Consider the following 22,675-nt stretch of genomic DNA (forward strand, 5'->3'; position numbering starts at 1 on the left):
TATCCTTCGTGCCTTCGTGTCTTGGGTGATGGCGAATTCTGCCTAGAATTCACAACAGGACCTCCCTCGGCTCCAGTTTACAACATGACAGCGACGAGAACACAGCCGAATGGGAGTTGACAGTATCAAATGCATGCTATACCCTTTGCTTTGCTGGATACTTACTAATAGCAAAGGGCGAGAGTCCTGCGACTCTCAGCAATCATGAATACTGCCCATTTGCCACATAAAATTTTTGCTTTACGAAAAAAAAATTTTTTTTTTAGTTTATGGGGGCTCCATAAACTTAAAAAATATTTGCAACGGCCTAAAGTGCAACAATAAATGGATAAATCGTTACAAATGGATATTTTCAACCATTATTCCTCCAATTTTAATAAAAAATTTCACAATGGTCTGACGAAATGTCATGAGTTTGAATCCCGAGGTGCAAGGGTTTTAAGTGCAAAATAAGAAAATGGTGCTCTTAAATGTATGCAATATCTATGTTTTTGCTGTTTTTACAGTTTTCTACTTTTATCAAATTTGGACGTTTTATAAATAATTTCCAGAAATTTTTGATAAAAATTTAAACGAAATTATAATTTCCGAGAAAAAAAATCACCTCGCGAGCCACGTTCGACCCGCGGGTCATACTTTGGTCACCCCTGATTTGGAATTAAAAAAAAAATCAACTCAATCTTTAAACGTAGAAATAAAAAAAAAATCAACTCAAAACATTCCAATCAAATTATATTGAATTTCCTTCTCTTCGAGTTTTTTAGTTTTTAAAATATGGTAAGATTCAAAGGGACCATTCATAAACCACGTGGACACGTTGAGATTTCCAAAAAAAATGTCCACGTGCCACGTGGTTTGTGGATGGGTATAAAACGAAGCGAAATTTAGTATGATTTTTCACTGTTCTAGTATTTTTTCGAAAGTACTAAAGTTTTCACCAAATTGCTTTTTTTTTGTATAATCATATTTTTATAATTTGCATCATGGGTACCAAACGAAATTTGGTATGCTGTTTCAGTTTTATTATTTTTTTGTTAAATACTAGAATTGTCACAAAACACCATATTTTTTAAGTACTCAAATTTTCATAATTTGCAATATGGGTATCAAATTATTTGAAATTTTGCCTGCATTTTCACTGTTTTTTGAGTGAAATATTAAAATTTTCACAAATTACCGTATTTGTGAAAGTACTCAAATTTCCATTAATTTAATTTATATTTATTTAGTTTTTCTTTTCGATGTACCGTCAGTGGGGGTGACTATGGGTAAAAAACGATACACCTCTCGTAATTTCTTAATAACAAAAACAATTTAAATAACATCGAAAATCTTTCAACGTAGATTTGTTCTTAGATAGTTTACTAACATTTTCCCAAAATATGGTGGACACTACCTAAAATGCCAAAAGTTTGAAAATTGACCCAATCTCACCCCTTAGAGGTTGTGACATTGGGTCAAATGATAGTAAAATTAAGCTCAAATACAACGATATGGTAAAAACAAGTCATCCAACAGTGTTTCTTGTTCGAGGGAATCGTATTGACATGCTACAATGTTTGAAGTAGAGATTTTAAAACATTTGGATAGTTTTCGAGCAATTTCAACAAAAATATTAGAAAAATGATTTTTCGAAAGGTCATTTTTGGCCAAAAACGTACCTCAACAACAAAAATAAAATAAAATAATAAAAATATTATTATTTTTTCAAAGAATGGTAGAAGACTGTTATCAGGAGAATCTTTCGATTAAGGGAAAAGATTGTGGGTTAAGGAAAAAGAAAACACTTTGTTTGATTGTATAAGAACGTAATTTTATTAGTGATTTTATCGCAAAAAAAACAGGAATGACTCTTTCCAGTCACAGAAAAGCACATTACAACTAAGTTCATTTTCGTTTATAAATAAGGAAAAACAAACTAATGACGAAATTGCTTTCCTTTACAGTAATTTAAAACATATCAGTATAAAATGCTAGGCGACATTGTGTGTGTGTGTTACATCTTTTTTTTACTAAGCTTAAATTGCTACACCTAGTAGTACTAGACACAGATATGCAATTGCAGCTCCTCGAGCTCCCCGTGAGGTCGAGGTCCGAGCTTTGAACAAGAATTAAAAATACGATTTAGCAGCGAATCTCTTGTTTGAAGTTGCTTCCGGTACATTTGTTTCATTTCCTTGCATACACTGGTTGAATATAAATAAACGACGTCTTTAGTTTTTTTTTTTTTTGTGTTATAAATAAGAGTTAGAACATATTATTTACAATAGCAGAATTAAAATAAAAACACGTTTTTTTAAAGACTTGACTTTGAGGATTTCGCCAATTTCTCGATTCATCTCACACTTATTGCTTAAAGATTGCGCGTAATTTCCTATAAATGGGTTTTCGTCACTATATGCTGCGTTTCTTCTTTTTCTTAAATGTTGGTTTTGATTATACAAAATAGTTACGGTTTGACCACGTCGCTCAGACTATATCAGTTCACGTTTTGGGTGGTGCTGGTCTTCTTCTTCTTCTTCTTCTTCTTCTGACGAACGGACTTTGTATAGATTTACAAATATTGTTTCTTCCTAGAGCCGCGCGCACTACTACAAATTCTATCTAATCCACAAAAGAAGTATTGTTCTCAGAGTGTTGTTGGTTGTGTTTGTGTGTGTAAGTATCTCCATTTCTCTCTCTCCCTCTCGTTTGGCCACCGTTTACACATCGTCCACGTAGTGACCGTGAACGACCGCCGACTGATGGTAGCGACGCCGCGAGGCAAAGTCTTCGTTCTCCTCGTTGAGCTGGGCCGAGGCCAGCGGAACGTTGGGGCAGGACGGCGTCACCACGACCTGCTCGTAGTCGTGGACTCGTTTTCTAAAATTTAAGATTGTTTTAAATAAATTTAAGCAACTTCCCCCAAACCCGAACTTACCCAAAGCACCGGAAAACGGCATTCTTGAGCCATACGAAAAACCGAAACTCGTGCGCCAGTCCCGGTTTCACGGCCGGATTGGCCGTCCCGACGTAGAACCACACGACGAACACCGTGCCCATACAAATCAGCGCAAACACCCAGTTCACGAGCAGCATCACGAAGATTTTAATCCCCGCCTAAAATCAAACGAATTTACTTCTTCAAATCTCAACAAACTGACTCATAAAGATCTCACCCCCATCAGCGAAGCCCACCGGTTGCAAAAGCCCGAGTACCAGTTCTTGGTCTTGGAGTGGATCGGCGGCCGGATGGGCGCGATCGGCTCGTCGTCGGCGGCCGCGACCGGATCGTCCAGTTGCGAGTTGCTGTTGGTGCCGTCCCGGAACACGACCTCGCTGTTGATGGACGTACTGTTGGACATTCCGCCGTTGGCCATGGGAGTCACACCGCCATTGGCAGCGGTGCGGGCACCGCCCCCGGTAGCAGGCACGTGCAGTGGGGAGTTGGTGGGGGTCTGTAAAAAAAATAAAAACAAATTAAATATTAAAACATTACTACAAACAAGATTTACAACCGGAACCTTTTTATGCTTACCATAAGAATCTACCATCTATGCAAAACAAAAAGAAATCCATTTTGTTTTGGCACATTATTACTGTTGCTTTGAGAGACTATCACAAAATCCGAAGGTAAAATCGCATGTAAAAGCATGCACATCACCTCGTGAGACAAGGGAATTTTACACAACTGAATGTGCAGTTTTTGTGCTCACGAAAAAGTATTGCAAAATTACTGGAATCAAACCAAGCACACATAAAATCTACGTTGGTCAACAGACCCCTTTGAATGACAGTTAGGATTCACATCAATAAATAAGAACATCGTCTTTTCGATAATGTAGGTTTTCCATACAGATGACCTACATGTTTCTGCGTGTAATTATTACATGGAATAAGAGAAAAAATGTGTGTGTGATGCATGACGGATTTGGATATAATTTTCAGCGAAATATCTGAGATCCGGCCTCAGCAAAATCTAACATTTGATAGGGACTTTCGCCAAAATCTTTTTCAAGCAAAAATGTTGCAGTACTTAACTAAATTTAATAGCTTTCAATTGCCATGGGACCCCAAAACGGTTCGAATGAAACCAAAACGGACAATGTTGTATATTTTTGAAAAGTACCCAGATGTTATATTTTTTGATGAAAATGATCTTCGAATCATAAAATTATGCTACCCATGGATGCGAAATCAAAAAACTTTTCCAAGGACTCCAATAAATTGAGGATTTGACAACTCTATCTAATGTTAACAGTATATGAATTTTGTAGCATTTGTGGACATTGTTATTTAAAATAAACTATATGTCGTCGCCGTCGTGCTAACTTGTCGTACGTGCATTTTGGGCCAAGTTGAGTCAAGAACGCCATTTTGTGCAGCTCACAATGCCTCACCTTTCGACTTTTACAGATTCCCAAAATTCGATTTCAATCCTCAGATATTCAATAAAAACTAAAAACACTCCGTGCATTTTTGTCACTTTTCATATGGAAGAAGTTTCAATCTTGTCGTGCTATCTTGTCACACCCTGAAAATTGCTGCAAGTGCGATACCTGGCCAAAGGGTTTTGAGGTCAGAACGCGTTTGACACACGTACATGCTCAACTAGCGTAAACATTTTCAATTATATCTCCGACAGCCAAATTCAACCAAACTTCGGGGCAATGCACAGAACGGTCAACCAAACAAAACGTGTTTGTTATTGTTTAGATTGCGTGCTCTCGTTTTTGTTTATTCAAGGTCAAACATTAAAACGCGTTTTTCTCGGAACTGCAGAAAGCAACGTACGACATGATAGCACGACGGCGTCGATGAGAGGAAGGTCGCAACCACCTTAAGATAGTATATAATCCGTTTTTTGCTCAAATCAAGTGAAAATAGCTAAACATGGAATGAACAAGCAAGTCTCTTCGGCAGAATTATTATTTCTAGTGTACTTTTTCAAAAATGGGTTTTAATTCTGATAGGAAGTTTTGAAATAGTACGAGGGTGTATAGATTACTGAACATAAGATGACGAACTGTTTGATCAAGCGAACACCTGTGTACTAGACCAAGCCGCCGGCGGGTATGAAAATTATTCATTCATTCATTAGTTTTCCTAACAATGACTAAATTTATAATTAAAATATGAAAAAGTGGATTTTTTTAGGAGAGCTAAAAGTATTTACAGAGGATCTTCAAGATCTAAAGGTTGGTGGATGAGCCGATTACTCGTTGGTGCAAAATATGTAATTCTTAAAATATCGATAATGACTTCAACTTTTCAATAAAGTGCATGCACCAATTTAAAGCTATGTATTAACAGCTTTGTTGATCGGACTGCTGGGTGCTGAGATACATGCTTAGAGGGTGACGAGCGGGAATTCCCGGGAAATCGACCATTTTTGGAGCTCTTGATTCCCGGGAAATTTGGACGAGAGTCCCGGGAAATTTTATACTTATTAAAATATCGAAGTAAAATTTTATAAACTAATCAGAAAAACATTCGAAAAATTCGAAATGGTTTAAAACATTCGATGTTAACTTGTCGAATGTTCCAATAACTATAATTGAGACAAGCCCAATACATGTAAACCCTCAAATTTACCTTAAAGCATACTTAGCAGTTAGGTATATCCCAGAAATGAATTTTAAAGTTTTTGTTTAATTATTTGTAATAGGGAAAGCCCTTTTCAAAAAGTTCAATTTCCATATCCTCTCTCAAGCATAGCAATTTCATTTTTGATGTCAATAAGTCATTTGGTGTTTCGCATCAACCTCAATATTAGAATATATTTTGGAAGAAACTCTCTGGCAATTTGTAAAGATTGCCTAAATCTTTGTTGAGGTTCACCAATTGTGAACATTCGGGTTTTCCTGATAAATGTAAATATTTTTCAATGAATATTTTCAGTTTACCTTAAAAAAGAAAAAAAATCCATTTCAAATTATTGTTTTGAGTTGTTATGTGTCATATTGCAAAAATCCCGATACTGGGAAATAATATATTTGCTATTTTTTTACTTCACAAAAATCTTATAACAAGTTCATGCAACAAGCTTGTGCAACTTTTGAAAAATCTTTCTGTGCGAATTAAGACTCGTAAACATTTTAAACTACAATTTTGAGTCCCTAAAGCCGCAAAAAACGATCTTGTATTTGCAGATTAATAAAAAAAAATCTAAAGGTTGAAATAGTTCCTTGAAATAATGAGGCTACTTAAATAAACTGAATGAATTGTAACTGAATTCATTGAAAAGAAACAAATTTATGACCTTTCCTTTTTAAATTGTATTGGCATACTAAAAAAAACTCCCGGGTCCCGGGAATTCCCGGGAAATGGCCAAATTCAAATCTCGATTCCCGGGAAATTCAAAATCTCGAGAATCGTCACCCTCTATACATGCTCTTAAGGCTCTGGAAGGCATCATCCCCAATCGGCCATTCGGCGGCCATGTTTTTTTTTAGAAAAACATTCAAATCTTGATTCAGAATGTTTGAATCAAAAAAAGGTTTTCTTTGTGTTGTTTAAAGATGCATTTTACATATAGTGATTATTTTTTCATCTCAATTTACTATTTCTGGACCCTGAATTCAGAACCATCATTGACAGTCATTGCCCCAAAAGTTTAATTTTCAATTTTTGTTTCATTAGAAAACTTAAAACAGGTGTGCTCTTGGATGTTACACATTTGCAATTCAGAGATTTGGAGGTCTTTTCAGCTGAGATCAATTAATAAGCCTTAAGGTACATATATCTAAGTTTAGATTTTGCTAGCTAGGTGCTCTTTTAGGGGAAAAAACCTACACCCAGGTTTGGCTTTTTTAAAGGTTAAATTTTATGAAAAAATAGTTTTTTCTGTGTTCTAACTAGCCTTAATTTTTCAACTCACGATATCTCAGAAACTATTGGTTCAACTTTTCATGCTGAAAAAAAAAACTGTTGTGAGAATTATTTTTTATTAAAATATATTAATCAGATTTTCTCAATAACTTTACTTGTTGTTTGGAAGCTTACGGAAATACGGCGTAATTTTGATGTTTTGCAGGTTAAGGGGTAACATACCTACACATAGAAAATCACACAATTTCATATTACAGAAAATGTATTTAATCCACTAAAAAGATGATTTTCAATCACTGCTGAAAGTTTCGTGAAGATATTTTATGATTATACTGAGTAAGAGACAATTTAAGCTCAAACCGAACTGTCTAATTTTGTGAGCGTTTTTCTCTAAAAAACGAGTTGCTTTACGGGTGCCAAGATAATTTCGAAATATCCAGAAATTTTTGAGAAAGTCGCTTTTTATCTCACCGAATTGGGCATATTTCTGCTCATATTGAACCAAAATAAATACTTTTTTTAGGGAAATTATTCAGAAAACTGTTCTCTACTATGTGATTGATTCCAATATGTTTCAAAATATCAATTTGACAGAGTATTGAAAAACATATTTTGGGAACCTGGTGGGTTTTATATAGTTTTTAATGAAAAAGCAGAGTTTTATGCTCAAATTTGTTTCCGGGCAATATGTTGCTGTATTTTCATGATAAATCGCACAAATAAAAAAAACATGTTCGGTCGTATTGGGGTTTCAAGCTTGGATTTTAGGGTTATTTCAAAGAAAGCTAGAAATCTGGTAAATTTGTTTTGGACAAATTTAGTTGGAGGTCAAACATTGATCAAATATATGATTTATAGTCATGTATCCATCGATTTCAGCAACTTTTCTAAAGACGTCGTATATAATCGAAAAAAAAAAATCTTAAAAAAATAAAGTTGCTCTAGACCCCCCGACGGAATATTTCGCCGAACCGCGCAAAATGTTGGGAAAGAACCCTTCTTCCATGATGCCAAAAACCAGACTTGCCGAATTTGTTATCTTAATGTTCTCGGACAAATACACCGTGGAAGGAAAACAGAAACATGGAATTGTGAAAATTCATGCAACTGCAGTGGTTTAAGGGAGCTTGGAACTTGGCATCGCTCACAAGAAAAATATTTAAATAATAATTAATAATAATTTTGTTAAACACTCACCGACAGATTCTTGTGGCGCGTTCGCTCCGGAAACAGCTGGTCCAGATCGTTGTTGTCGTGGTAGTCTCCGCCGGCCGCGCCGTAGTTCCGCGTCTCGTACAGCGGACTCTGCGCCTGTATCCGGAAGCGCTCCTCGCGGGTATTTTGAATGTCGAAGGTTTGCGCCAGCGCAAAGTACGAGTAATCTATGCATGCGTACGTCAGCAGGAACGGCATCGTGACGATCGGGGCCAGTTTGTTGATGTCTCCGACGAGGATGAAGGCTGTGGTTACGGTCGCGACGACGGCCATCGCGTACAGCGGGACTTTGTTGGGGCCGCGGCCCATGCCGAGTTTGCCGATGCCGGGGATGACGTTTTCGTTGGCGATGCTTTGGAGGACGCGGGGAGTTCCGTACATGGCGCCTAGGCAGGAGGACATGCTGGAGACGTAGATGCCGGCGAGGAGCAGGAATGGGATGGCGGAAACGCGGACGGCGATCATGAAGTCGGTGAGGAGGTGAGTTCGCTGGCAGGTCGCTCCAAGGAACAGGATGAACACCATGTAGAGAAAGGTCGAGGTGCTGAGGGCAGCGAGCGTTCCGTTCGGGATGTCTGTGGATGGGGCGCGCAGGTCACCGCTCATGTTGATTCCGGACAGGATTCCCGTGATGGTAGGGAAAAACACTCCGAACACGGTGAACCAGGTGGTTTCCGGACTGTAGTTTGGCCACAGGTTTAGTGCCATGTTGCCTTGTCCCCAGCCGTCGAAGCCATTTTCGGGATCTTCGCCGGTGAAGCTTCCCACCATGAAGTTGAGGGCGGAAATGAGCAGGATGATCAGCAGGGCAAACTGCAGCTTGACGACCCACTTTACTCCAGCCACGTTGATGACTCCGAGCAGGAGAACCGCTGCGATGGCAAACAGTCGGATGGCCCACTTGTTGTTTTCCATTCCCACAAGGCCGGCCATCGATTCACCGAAACCGAGCACGTTCAACGCACATCCGACGGCCTGGCCAAAGCAGTACAATAGCCCGAGGGAACCGCCAAACCGGGATCCCAGCGTGTGCGCAATTAGGAAGTAAACTCCACCGGACTCAACCCGACACCGTTCGCAGATCCCTACCGCGGACAGGACGGAAACGAGCGCGATCGATACGGCACAAAAGATGATCAGGACGGCATGCATGATGCCAGCTTCGGCCACAATCCAACCAGAACGCAGAAACACAATCACACCGAAGATGTTGATCAAACAGGACGTAAACACGCCGTCCCACGTCCCGAAAAGCACCGGTTGCGATATAAAGAAGTTACTCCGCCACCAAGGCTTGTCGCCCTGGTCTTCGGCGAATATCTCATCCCTTCCGGACGCGTGATGCCCTCCGGCACCGTAATCGTACTCGTTGCCCAAATCCACAAAACCGCCGGAATTGCCACGAGCCCGGGCTCGTTCCGTCGGCGATGAGTCATCGCTGCCCAGTCCGTACCTGCAAAAAAGACACTCTCGATTAATTGGGTCACCTTCCCCGAGGAAGAAGTGCTTCTTCGTACCTGGACCAGTCCAGGTTGTTCCTGCTTAAACTATCGGGCATCTTTGCCAGCTGGCACTCCTTTCACCCCAATCCTGTTTGCTTTTTTCTGTTATTGTTACACGTCACTAAATCGCGATTTACAACTCCGCACTTTTAAGCAGCAGCTACTTTTAAATCTCACGCAGAACGTAAACAAAAGAGAAAACTCTGTTCCCGATTTCAATCATTCATCACCCGCCGTCATCGTCATCATCATCAGCAGCATCAGGAATGTGATGTCATGTTACTTATTTTTCCAACTCCACAAAACACCGTTTTCTACCCTTTTCGCAATCAATCGCGTTATCACACCGCCGCACTAAAAGCCAATTTCGCGATTAATTAGGGGGTTCGATTTGATTACGTGGTTTAAGGCGACGAGCCAGCAAATTGATTGGGAAAACAACGAAACCGACGACGGACCGATTTTGCTGATGCGTTGACGATAAACTTTTTACGCCGAGTGACAGATGGGAGCGACAGCGAAGCAACGGTGAAGGTAAATATACCAGAGTTTGGGGCGCTGACGGTAGAGTGTGAGCCAAGCGGTTTGTTTATAGCGGATACCCACATCGGTTCTACACGCAAAATCCAGATAACACAGATCTGTGTAAAAAAATTACACAGATTATTGTTCAGTTTCAACACAGAGAACAGATCTAGGCTCTAACTTGTGTGTAAACACTGTTGCATTAAAAAAATGCGTTGCATACAATCTTGCATCAAAGAAATAAGAGTGTGCAGGATACGCTTGGCGGCGCCACCGTCGCGACTGAGAATACTTGACTTAACTATGAAAAAGGCTCAATAATTTCGAAAGAAAATAAATGTTAACCTCGTTTAAATAGAAAATTCACTTCTGTATAATTCCAGTTGACTAAAAATAATGCAAAAATGCATTAACATTAACGAAAACATAACAGAAAATTCATTCAAAAATGATTTTTCAAGCGAAAACTTAAAATAGTCCCTTTACACATGTTATGTCCGATTTCGTTTTGTTTACCTTCTTTGGCGCGTAAAATTGCAACCCTCTGATGAAGGGCAGTCAGACATTGGTCTGATGTCGTTCGTACGGAATGTTTTATGCAGTGATTAGATGGTCCAACGTTCTGCTACTGTAGACCATCATGATTTTGGAAGTGGCGCTATCTAGGCGGATGGTGCACACCCTAGCTCTTTTCAACATATTTTGGTTTGAATTTTTACACACGTTTTTCAATGCTGTTCTCTGTGGTTTCAAGTTCAGTTTACTTCAGGTTATGTTAAGGCAGCCATAACCAACAATACTAAACACCAGAAAATTTCGACAGGGGCTACTCACAAACACTAACGCATGGACTAATTTCAGACAGGTGCTACTGACGAATACAACTGCGTGGGCTAGTAAGGTTTTGGTGACGGCCGAGCTTACTGTCACTTTGTTCTGGCACCACCCCTTTGATTTACTTTTTCTGACTTTGGCCATCTAAAAAACTTATCTGGTACCCCCAGTCAACTCAATCGAAATTCTGAAATGGGAGCGTTATTTTATTACGTAACGCAGATGAGGGGGAGGCGGGTAGGAGGCCGTTAATTTTTTTTGAAAATTTGTATAGAAATTTTGTTACGATTTAGGGGGGGGGGGGAGGTGGTCTAAAAATCCGTTTTTTTGCGTTACGTAATAAAAGAACGCTCCCAATAGAATTCAATGAAATACCCGATTCGAGTGGTAGAAATGACAGTCCTCCCATAAGGAATACATTGTAGAAAAAAGCAAAAACTGCTCGAATGGAAATGCTCCATTCGAATCATTTACGTATTCCGTTTCAAACGCAACAACCGGTACGTACACGCAATCGAATTCCGTTTCAGAAATCCGATTGAGTTGACTGAGCTAGAGCTAACTCGAGCTGACACTGTCCCTGTGAAATATGTTGGCTGAATATCGAGCGGTCAGTAAAAAAACAGCTAGAAGTCGCATGACAAAACAACTTTTGCTACGCCGATGATATACTCCTTGTTGCAACCGGACCGACCCAGAAAAGGCTACGACGCCGCCTGCGTTCCGCAGTTATTGCCGTAGATAGCTGGATCAAAAACATCGGTTTTGACCTGTCCCCATCCAAAAGCATTATTTGCCATTTTTTCAACAGCAAACATCGAATTAACTTTGATCCCGTAGTAACTACTTCGGGTAGCATCCCCGTCAAGCAGACCGTGAGAATTCTGGGGGTACGAGTAGACCGTAGTCTATGCTTCCGGGACCACTTCAAAGACGTCAAAGAAAACTGCAAAACTAGACTCAATATGATCAAAGCGATGGCTGGACCCCATCGAACCAACAACAGAAATGTACTACTCAAAGCAGCAGCTGCCATAGTCTGGAGTCATTCAGGGATGCCAGGTACACAGATTTGTCTGTGTTTCACAGACTTTTGAAGTTGTGTCCAGACATTTGGTGATGCACAGACAAACACAGACTTTTTAAATCTGACACAGATATACACAGATTTTCCATAAACGGAGCGAAAAATCGATTTTTGAAAGTCACGATGGTTTTGACAATACTTCCCCCCCCCCGCTCATCAAATTTTTTTGAGACGATTGTTGATGCTCGAGTTTAGGTCAAAGTATGTGCACAGACATGCACAGACTTTTTTCTCGCAGTTGTCCAGACTTTTGAAATTCCGACCTGGCATCCCTGGAGTCATTTAACATATGGACTTGAACTCTTTGAAACCAACCTAGACAACGCCATTGATGCCCTCGGGCTTCTCTACAGCAAATCGATTCGAACCGCTTGTGGTCTCCTGCCTTCTACACCTACTGACACTGCCTGTGTCGAGGCGGGTCTCTTACCTTTCCGATATTACCTCACTGACATGTTGTGTCGTCGAGCCGTTGGACTGGACGAAAAGGCTGACGGAAGAACGAAGGTCTGCCTCCTCGAAGAGGGGAACAGAGCCTTCAGGAGCAGAACCCACCAGGTTCTCCCCCCAATAGCCAAAGTTCATTGGATGGGAGCAAAGTTATTGTACACTCAAACCCCGATGGTTTGACACCAACTGTTGTCAAACGAACGGGGTCACTTTTTAGTTTGACACCCCTTTTACACGGAGTTCACACACACTACCAAACGTTTGTTTTGATAGTGTTCGTGAGCGCCGTGTAAAAAGTGACATTTCGTCACTTTTTAGTTTGACTTTGACCAACCAACGGGGTACAAACTAAAAAAGTGTCAAACGAAAAAGTGACCAACCACCGGGGGTTGAGTGTACTCAGAAAAATATATTTTTTTCATTCTTTTTTCAGTTTTTAATTTTTTTAACTCTTCGGTTTTTGAATTCTGGTATTATTTTTTCATCTAAGCATTCTGCATTTTCGAACATTTTAATCTTTTTCTCCGACGAATCTCAAGCGCGCACGTGTGTCCAACACGCTCAAACCGAACTGTCAACTTTTCTTGAAAAGTATGCGCAACCTTTCTTGACACTGTTCCTGTATATCTCCGTTCTTTGCTTTTACACAGATTCTGTGTACTTCCGGTTTCGGGCGATCTGTGTCAAATATTACAAAGATCTGTGTTACCTACCTGCAGTGTTCCCTGCACCGCGTTCAGTCTGCGTGCGCCCGGTTTTTGTACACAAACGAACACCATCGTCGTGTGTAAACTCGAACCTATGAACTCGCACGCGAACATGCCTCCATGTACACGAACACGTCTGAACAGCACCTCAGGTTTACACGCCGTGCATGCACTTCGAGTTTAAACCCCGGGTGTAAACTTCGAGAATTCAACTTCGTCGTTGCCGAAAATATTGGTGTTACCAATACACAGCCCTTCTCTAAGTTGCACGTATACACCGACAGACGGCAATGAGGGCCTCGTCGGAGCTCGACCATTCAATGCGTAACTCAAAATTCGTATGGGGAACTTTTTTTTCGTGACGGCTTACGCGGCACGCTCCCTCCAACTGTTCTGGAATAGTATTTGAACATGGCGTATCTCTAAACAAGTTTTTCAAGAAAATGATTCTATAATGCTTATTTTGTCGTTTTAAGCCGAAACAAGCCAAAAACTATATTAATTTAAACAATTTGCCATTTTCAAATATTTGACTAGATGATATCGTATACGCGTATATAATATCATCTGGCCAAATATTTGAAAATGGCAAATTGTTTCAATTAATATAGTTTTTGCCTTGTTTCGGCTTAAAACGACAAAATAAGCATTATAGAATCATTTTCTTGAAAAACTTGTTTAGAGATACGCCATGTTCAAATATTATCCCAGAACAGTTTGAGGGAGCGTACCGCGAAAGCCGTCACGAAAAAAAGTTCCCCATACGCATTTTGAGTTACGTATTGAATGGTCGAGCTTCGACGAGGCCCTCATTGCCGTCTGTCGGTGTCGGTGGCCTATAGGCCGCCAACTTAGACCCACACACCCACAAAACAGGTACGCTCTGTTTGTATTGGAGATGTTCACTTGTTCCCGGGCTGCTGAGAATAGGGGTCGGATTCAAATTACGTGTGGGCAATATTTCATATTAAATTATATACGAATACCGTCACCCCTGCAGAAATTGGGCCTGAGGGGTGAGATTGGGCCATACAATTTTATGTTAACTAAGATGGCCCATATTCCCCCTGCCGAAAATCGAATGTGTGTCATTAAATATATATAAACATGTATATATGGAAATAGCAAGACATAACGATACTACGGTATTTAGTGACAGTCCCTAATTTTATTTATCAAAACATTTGACAATGGTTGGAAAAATATGGAGTGCCTGAAAATTGTCCTTCAAGTATTCTTTTTAAAATATTAAGAGAATATAAATACACTTATCCATATCAGAATGTAGACCCTATCTAAAGATTACTTTAGCAACAGCAAGATAGCAGCGACTGCTGTATGTATGAAACATCTAACACTACTACATTCAAACTATCCGATCATCTACGTTTGAACGCCGTTTAAACCTGAGGTTTTGTACATCAAGTTTACACCGGGTGCGCGTTTGGTGCAGCGTTCGGCGAGAACTCGAACATAGCGACGAAGCGTGTTTGAGGTTCACGCGCACTGAGAACTTGTGCTCGGGTGCAGAACTGTACCATGTTCGGGGAAGACTGCCTACCTGTATGGATTTTGCGTGAACATCAATTTTTAATTTGAAGTTGTCAAACCACCAGGGTTCCAGCGTACTTAAAATTTATCAATTTATGCCCTTTTCCAATATCCGTGTATATTTACAGCGGCACGCGCGAATGTCAACCGCGTTTGACAGGTAAAAGAGAAGTGCATGCTTGAAGAAGAAAAGGTTACCACGACGTCTTTTTTCGCCATCGGTGTGTGTCCGCGCCGCGCGTGTGATTATCGAGAAAATTCCGCGGATTAACGCGCCCGATTCGTGGCCAATTCGTTGCTAAACCGTGCAGCAGGTTCCTGTGCCCACGATGGAGGAGGATTGGGGTAAGTGCGAGCGGGTTTGAGGCATCAAATCGGCCGCTGAAAAAATCTGACTCGAATCAGCACTCGAATTTGGCTTTCTTTTTAGTTGCCAGCTGGCAAGGACCAAGCAGTGGGGGAAGGGAGAGCAAAAGTGATTGTCGTCAGTCACTTGCCCCAATGCGTGTCCTCGAAAATGCCCCGATGACGGTCACTGAGCCGCGCGCGCCGTTTCACAATAAACTCTGACGTCACGATTTCTTTTTTTGTTTCGCCACTTTTCAGAGCAACACGGCGAAAAGGAAGAGGTTCCACTTCCGGCCAAGAAACCAGATGCCAACAAATGGGACGGCGAGGACGAGGAGGAGGAGGTCAAGGTACGTGGAGTGTCCATGCGTTTTCTGGCGGTTCCCTTCCCATTCGTTTCGTTTCTTTTTTGGAGGGGTTTCGTGTGACAGCCACCACAAGCGTGCTAAAGTTGTTTTTGTTGTGTTTGTTGGTTGCAACCAAGCAGTGTTGCTAGAAAGGTGCGAAAATGCAATCAATTAAAATTCAGCCAACTTTCAAAAATCATACCATCCACTTAACAACTCCCTGGTCCTTTGTGCGATCTATTGCAAGTTTCAGCTCGAAACTTTCTGAAAACCAGCAAATTGGATGGAGTCAGGAGCGAGTCCTAAACCTGCAAAACATATGAGAATTTCCTCTGGTGTGTTGAATATTTTTCTACATTGATGTCCTTGTGATGGGTGATCTAATTTTATCTCCTGCCGCATTGACTTTCTCGCATCTATAATGTTCAGCAATTTTTCAAGTAGTCTTTTTGATGAGATATTGAGCTTAATTTGCTCTTCATCCGCATTGACTATTTCTTATTCCTGATTTTCTGTTCTTTTTTTTTTTTGTTCTTTCTACCATCTGTATAATCGATCCATCCGCATTGACATAGGGGAAATATACCCATTTTAATCAGTCTAAGCCGTTCGACCAATTCTCATCACTTTTGCAATTTTCCGCTATTTAATCAACATTTTCAGGCACACCAACAATGGAGAGTTGCTTGCTCACTTTTGTTTGAGCTATTTATTACTTTGGAACAATCAAAAAACACTTTATTAAAGCTGTAATTCATGATCAAAGTGCTGATAGGCCGATAATAGAAATAGGCTGAGAAAGGGTCTAGTTCCCCTACTGCCTTTTTGTTTATCTTCTTGTCTTTCTTTATATTCATCATTATTCTTTTCACACCAATGGTCAATAGCTATTGTGAAATAAGAAGTTGAAAAAACAGAGGTTTTGGGCAGTTTTTGACCATTTCTACACGGACACTTTCATTCTAAAAAAAAAAAAATTAACAGGCTCGTCCAATTGTCGATATAGTTGCATTTCTAGAGTTTTTTTAAAAGGTCTTATAAACATATAAAACACAATAACTTATAGGACATTAAAAAAACCCCTAAATTTATTTACCTGAGACAGAATAACATTTATTATTCCATGTCTAAATAATTGGGAAACTTCAAAGCTCAATAACAGTTTTGATGTAGGGGACCATCCATAAACCATGTGGACACTTTTTTGGAAATCTCATTTCTCATTTTTTTTGTATTTGTTTTTTTAATTGGCTCAAACTTTGTGAGGGCCTTCCCTTTACCAAACAAGCCATTTTGTATCATTGGTTCACCCATACAAATCTCCATACAACTTTGGCTGCTGTCCATACAAAAATGATAAGTAAATATTCGAAAGTCTGTAACTTTTGAAGGAATTTTCTTATCAAAGTTGTAGGCATTGATGAGGACTGTTCAGAAAAAATAGGTACACGAAAAACACTTTTGTTATTATTTTTTTAATATTGATGCAGGCCAAGGATTGATACCTAAGGGCATGCAATGGCACTGATCTTGTTGCGTGCTCTTCGGTTGACGTCCAGGTAAGGAACATCCTGGAAGGAGCGCAACTAACTACATCCGTAGTTCTGGCAAACTAAAAATGCCAGTGGATGCCTGGCACGAACACTCAAAGCGTGTTCTAGCGCGTTGCTCGTACTGACTCAGAGCAAGGGTGAGATGTAGGTATAAGGGCAGTGCGTGTTCATCGGGAAGCTAGTGCATAAGATCGGTCAAGGCTCGTTCTTACACTGAAAATTGCGAATTGCGAATTGAGCAATTCTCTACCAAAACCGGAAATGGATTTTATTTGTATTTTTTTATTTTGCTCAAACTTTGTGGGGGCCTTCCCTATGACCAAATAAGCTATTTTGTGTCATTGGTTCACCCATACAAGTCTCCATACAATTTTGGCTGCTGTCCATACAAAAATGGTACGTGAATATTCAAACAGCTGTAACTTTTGAGTGAATTTTCTGGCAAAGTTGTAGGTATTGTTGAGGACTATTAAGAAAAAAATAGGTACAAGGAAAAAAAATGTTTTTTTTATAAACTTTTTTTTCACAAAAACTCAATTTCCCAAAATACGTATTTTTTTATTTTCGAGATTGAAACATGGTCAAAAAATCTGCCGCCGAGTTATGAATTTTTGAAAAAATAGTGATTTTTGGAAAAAAAAAAACAAAATTTCATGCAAAAACGAATTTGACGTAATTTTTTTATGTAAAATTGAATTTACAATCGAAAAGTACTTTACAGATTTTTTGATAAAGGGCTCTGTTTTCAAGATATAGCCACCAAAAGTTTGATTTTAGCTAAATATTTGCAGTTTTTCTATTTTTTAAAATAGTGACCATGAGTGACCATTTCTAAAAACATTTTTTTTTTTTGAAGTTCAGAAAATTTGCTATAAAATTGTCTAAGAGACATTGAAGATTGGACATCCGGTTGCTGAGAAACAGCCACTTTAAGGAAAAGAAAAACGAAAATTGAAGTCTTCTAAGTTTCACCTAAACAACCCACCATTTTCTAATGTCGATATCTCAGCAACTAATGGTCCGATTTTCAATGTTAAAACATGAAACATTCGTAAAATTTTCCGATCTTTTCGAAAAAAATGTTTTGTAAATTTTTAAATCAAGACTAACATTTTAAAAGGGCAAAACATTGATTATTACGCCTATTTAAAATGCTAGTTTATTAAAAAATCTGCAAATATTTTTTCCGTGTACCTATTTTTTTAGTCCTCGACAATACCTACAACTTTGCCGAAGACACCAAATTGATCAGAAAATTTACTCTAAAGTTACAGTTGTTTGAATATTCACGTACCATTTTTGTATGGACAGCAGCCAAAATTGTATGGAGACTTGTATGTATGAACCAATGACACAAAATAGCTTATTTCTTGACTTTTTTTTGATAAGGTCCTATAAACAAATGTAAACATTGAGTGTCTCCCGCTTACTCCGATGGACTTTGACATTAGGTGTGAAAGGGATACACTCAATGTTTACATTTGTTTATAGGACCTTATCAAAAAAAAGTCAAGATTTGGTCATAGGGAAGGCCCTCATAAAGTTTGAGCCAAATCAAAAAATACAAAAAATAAAAATGGTCGAAATCGGCCGATTTCGTAGAGAGTTGCTCAATTGCGAATTTAAATGGGCAATCGAAAAGTACTTTACAGATTATTTAATAAAGTACCTCATTTTTCAATCGATAAAACTTTTGACCATACTTCTCTACGGCTCAAAAGTTGCGGGTTTTGTTCCCCTAAACATATCAAAAAATTTCAAAAATCAAAAAATACCAATTTTGGAAAATTTAGTTTTTGTAAAAAAAAAAGTTAATAATAAATCTGAAAAAAGTTTTTTGTTGTGTACCTATTGCTTCTGAACAGTCCTCAGCAATACCTACAACTTTGCCCAAGGCACCAAATCAATAAAAAAAATCATTGAAAAGTTACAAATTTTCAAATATTTACGTACCATTTTTGTTTGGACATCTGCAAAAATTGTATGGAGTATTGTATGGGTGAAGCAATGACACAAAATGGCTTCTTTGGTCATAGGGAAGGCACCCACAAAGTTTGAGCCAAATAAAAAAATAAATAAATAGAAATATCCATTTCCGGTTTTGGAAGCGATTGCTCAAGTGGAAAGTTGTTAGTATTGAATTTATTTGAAAGTAAAGGAGTTATCATACTACGACAAACAAACAAACCAACTCGCAAACAAACCATTTTTTTTGACAGTTTGGCAGTTTGCCTGCATTTGTTTGCAGAAACGTCAGCCTGCCTTTGTTTGCAAGTCTGCCGCAATCAAGTGTGCAAATTTGGCAAAAAAGTGCGAGTTTGTTTGTTTGTTTGCCATAGTCTAAAAGCTCTGAAGAGTAAGGGCATGTTATTCCATTGTACAGCTAATGTTGACGTTGGATACAAATAGGACCGAATCATTTACCTACCAAAGATATGAGATTTGTGAATGTTAAACAAATCTTATATTCGCAGGCCGGCAACGAAATTATGAGAAAGTATAACATACACCAGGCTTGGTTCACGCTGTTACAGCTCCTCGCAGTCCCGGACAAAAGGTTACGGTAGCCTTCGCGCTGCTTTCAATGACCCATTTCAGAACGGCAAAGAAATTGGCGGTCACTAGTGCTGAAAATGTCAGGGGTCATGACGCGAAAATCGGCGACGCTGACACGAATTTTTCAGATCTAGTCACGGAACCGCAAAACCGTGACATAAACAAACCCGGCGCAGTCGTGAGTGCCCTAGCTCATTGAGCAGCTGCAATGCGAGGCAGTAGTCGACCAACGCTCATTCGAAGTTGCACGCACACACATAAAGAAACAAATTTTTACACAAAAAGTTTGTATTTATGCGTGGGAATGTAATTTTGAACATAAGTTATGGTTGTTTTAAGTGTTTTGCACAGTTAACAACCATTCAATTGTTTGAAAATAGTCAAAATAGTGTTTAAAGAGGATTTTACGAGTCAGTCATATGACACGAATTGAGTGAGTGTAGCTCAATTTTTCACGTCTCTCATTCTCCAGCAGCCGACCGGCACAAGTCAGGCGGCAGTGGTTGAATAGATACAGTAGGCTTGCAGTCACATGCTAGCAGTGAACAGACATTTTGGTTTGCTTCATGTGTACGCTGGGTTGGAAACTTTTTGCAGGCCTGGCGGTCACATTCCAAGGTCATTGGGCATTGTCTGGCCCCGCCTAAACATGGACAAGAATCAGAAGCGGTCCTCAGGCTATCTTTAAATTTTCGATCCCATCAGGCAGAAAAATGATGTTTTTTTCTTTCTCTGTTCCTGAGGTGAACACCCGTGAAGAGTATCGGGGCCGGCATTTAAAACTGCGGATTCAGTGACAGTTTTATTGATCAACTTATTGTTAACATGTTTAGGGTAATGTTAACATTCCATAGGTTGTCTTCCTAAGGTGTCTTGATAAGGTCCAGTTTGTGGCGATACACTACCTGCCCTTTACTAAGCAATCGAATCCTGAAGAGATACGATCACCAGTTGTGTTGATCCGAGCCGGGATTTGAACCCCGATCTACCGTTTACCGTTTAATGATTGTTGTCAAGCGTTTGCGTCCGGAAGCTTTGTTCAGCCAGGCCAGACCTACTGCGTTAGGTTAACCGCATAGATGATTCTCTGAAGTGAATTGGTGGAGCGAAAGAGGGATGGAAAACGTTTAGGGGATCATGGGAAACCGATGAATAACATGCTTATACTTTTTTAATTGTAACGTTTACTAAAACAATTGTTATGAAACCCGTTTTGCTCTGACGAAAACAGGACAGCTGGGAGGATGAAGACGAGCTAGAGGAAAAGAAAGACGAGGAAAAGGTGGAAACTCCCAAGGCGAAGCCGAAGAAAACGTTGCAGCAAAAGATTGTTGAAAAAGAGGTAAGAGGCTTTCCATATGTTTGAGGCTTTCCATATGTTTATTTTATTAATGTTCAACACTAATTTTCAAGAAACAAAAACATGAGGAAGCCGAACGGAGGCGGCTCGAAAAGGAAGCGGAAAACATGACCCCCGAACAGAAGCTGGCCGAGAAGCTGCGGCTACAGAAGCTGCAGGAAGAGTCCGACCTGAAGAACGCCCTGGACACGTTCGGCGTGACGACGCTGGCCGGCGGAATCGACGGCATGACGCCCAACACGAAGGAGGACTTTGTCGAGCTGTCGGACGCCATCGTCAAGAAGCTGTCCAGCTACAAGAGCGACCCCGAGTATGCGGACTTTCTGGAAGATCTGGTCACGAAACTGTTTGCCGGCTGTGAGTTTTGGGACTTTTTAGGAAGTGAGATTATTTGTTGACCAAGATTTTTTTTTCAGTGCCGTCCAACAACATTCGGAAAGTGAAAGGAATTTTAGACAACCTCTATCTGGAGAAGCAAAAGTTGGAAAAGGGTGACAAGCCCAAGAAGAGTAAAGGCGGTAAAGTTAAGGCCCGGCTAAAGCTCGACGGTGAAAATGTGAGTTTGCTAAACAATTACTATTCTCTTTTTGATGGTTGACTAACCTATGATTATTCCTTTTTCAGCAAAACTTTGATGAATACCAGCCCAAGTATGACGACTTTGACGAGTACGACGATTTTATGTAACATTCGTTGTTTGCAAATGGGTTGAACACGAAACCAGGTCCCGTTCCAATGATACTTGCAAGAACTTTGTGAAACATACACACAAAAAAAACACAGGAATTTACTGTTTTACGTATAACCAATCAAAATGCAAAGTACCCCGTGTAGACTGTTGTTATTATTGGTAGGTCATCATCATCCGTTCAATTTGTGCACATTTTTGCGTCTCCCAATATGCTTATTAATATTCCTTGAATTGATACGCAACGATTTATAGTTCTTAGTTAGCAGCCACAGTGTTTTTATCCAATTTTCTAGAAATATATAATAATTCAGTGAAGTTTGAACATAATCCAACTACCCGCGTCCTGCCTGATCACCAGCTAAGATTACCAACGGCGAAAAAAAGAGCAGCAAATTGTCAGCAATAGATCATAAACGGTTAATTTTTTTTATTTGTTTAGTTTGAGTTTGGTTAGCAAAAAAACGAAAAGAATGGTGCGAAATAAAAGTTCGCAACTTAGTAGCGAAAAGAATAAAAAACAATTCAAAAGATAAATAGAGAAGTCAACAAATCAAGCGTTACAGATTACACACAAAAAAAAAACAAAATTAAACGACGGCGACGGAATTTGAGTGCGCGTGTCGCCACCCTGGCGCGCTCGAGAGAGAAAGAGAGACGACTCATTATGGCATGACGATATGCTTGTAAATAGGAGGTAACAAATAAAAAGTACTGTTCGTCGCGCTGGAACTAGGCAATTTGTGTTTTTGTTTTTACGCTGGAGAAAGAAAAACCCTCAAATTGATTCTTAAAATCACACTTAGGTGAAGGTGAAGTGTGCAAATTGCGAAGGAAACAAAACGGCCAACTATCGCGGATGTTTGGAAGCTTGCAACTGAAGAAGCTATTAGACTATGGCAAACAAACTCGCAAACAAAGCCAAATGTATGTAGGCTGACGTTTCTGCAAACAAATGCAAGCAAACAAGCAAAGCTGTCAATTTGCCAAACTGCAGAGTGGCCACTCAAGTCGGGAAATCGGGAAAAAGTTGGGAATTCGCCAAAATCCGCCAAAAATCGGGAAAAAGTCGGGAATTTGTGATTTTTTGTCAAAAAGTCGGGAAAAGTCGGGAATCCCAAGCATACCCGCTTGAAAAAAAA

At 39.7% G+C, this 22,675-nt stretch overlaps 2 protein-coding genes across 2 annotated transcripts; one reads left to right on the plus strand and one right to left on the minus strand.

The window, feature by feature from the left end:
- Window positions 1-2,187: 2,187 nt before the first annotated feature.
- LOC120426781 (solute carrier family 12 member 8) lies at window positions 2,188-10,041 on the minus strand. Its single transcript, XM_039591555.2, has 5 exons — window positions 9,543-10,041; window positions 8,008-9,478; window positions 3,159-3,437; window positions 2,921-3,099; window positions 2,188-2,862 (listed from the first exon to the last, which is right to left on the minus strand). Exons 1-5 carry the CDS (start codon window positions 9,581-9,583, stop codon window positions 2,703-2,705), a joined length of 2,130 nt encoding a protein of 709 aa, XP_039447489.1. The 5' UTR covers window positions 9,584-10,041; the 3' UTR covers window positions 2,188-2,702.
- Window positions 10,042-14,852: 4,811 nt separating this feature from the next.
- Window positions 14,853-22,273, plus strand: LOC120426786 (eukaryotic translation initiation factor 3 subunit J). The gene is made up of 6 exons (XM_039591563.2): window positions 14,853-15,026; window positions 15,288-15,379; window positions 20,717-20,827; window positions 20,899-21,202; window positions 21,262-21,401; window positions 21,470-22,273. Exons 1-6 carry the CDS (start codon window positions 15,011-15,013, stop codon window positions 21,530-21,532), a joined length of 726 nt encoding a protein of 241 aa, XP_039447497.1. The 5' UTR covers window positions 14,853-15,010; the 3' UTR covers window positions 21,533-22,273.
- Window positions 22,274-22,675: the final 402 nt, after the last annotated feature.

This window comes from Culex pipiens, chromosome 3 (assembly GCF_016801865.2).
Source record: "Culex pipiens pallens isolate TS chromosome 3, TS_CPP_V2, whole genome shotgun sequence".
NCBI classification, from domain to species: domain Eukaryota; kingdom Metazoa; phylum Arthropoda; class Insecta; order Diptera; family Culicidae; genus Culex; species Culex pipiens.

Bases quoted from the DNA above. Each gene is read 5' to 3' on its own strand.
- LOC120426781 (XM_039591555.2), bottom strand. From the start codon at position 9,583: ATGCCCGATAGTTTAAGCAGGAACAACCTGGACTGGTCCAG. The intron at 3,100-3,158 runs GTGAGATCTTTA...GTTTGATTTTAG, and splicing joins GGTGGGCTTCGCTGATGGGG to GCGGGGATTAAAATCTTCGT. The intron at 2,863-2,920 runs GTAAGTTCGGGT...CTTAAATTTTAG, and splicing joins GCCGTTTTCCGGTGCTTTGG to AAAACGAGTCCACGACTACG.
- LOC120426786 (XM_039591563.2), top strand. The intron at 15,380-20,716 runs GTACGTGGAGTG...TGACGAAAACAG, and splicing joins ACGAGGAGGAGGAGGTCAAG to GACAGCTGGGAGGATGAAGA. The intron at 20,828-20,898 runs GTAAGAGGCTTT...CTAATTTTCAAG, and splicing joins AAAAGATTGTTGAAAAAGAG to AAACAAAAACATGAGGAAGC.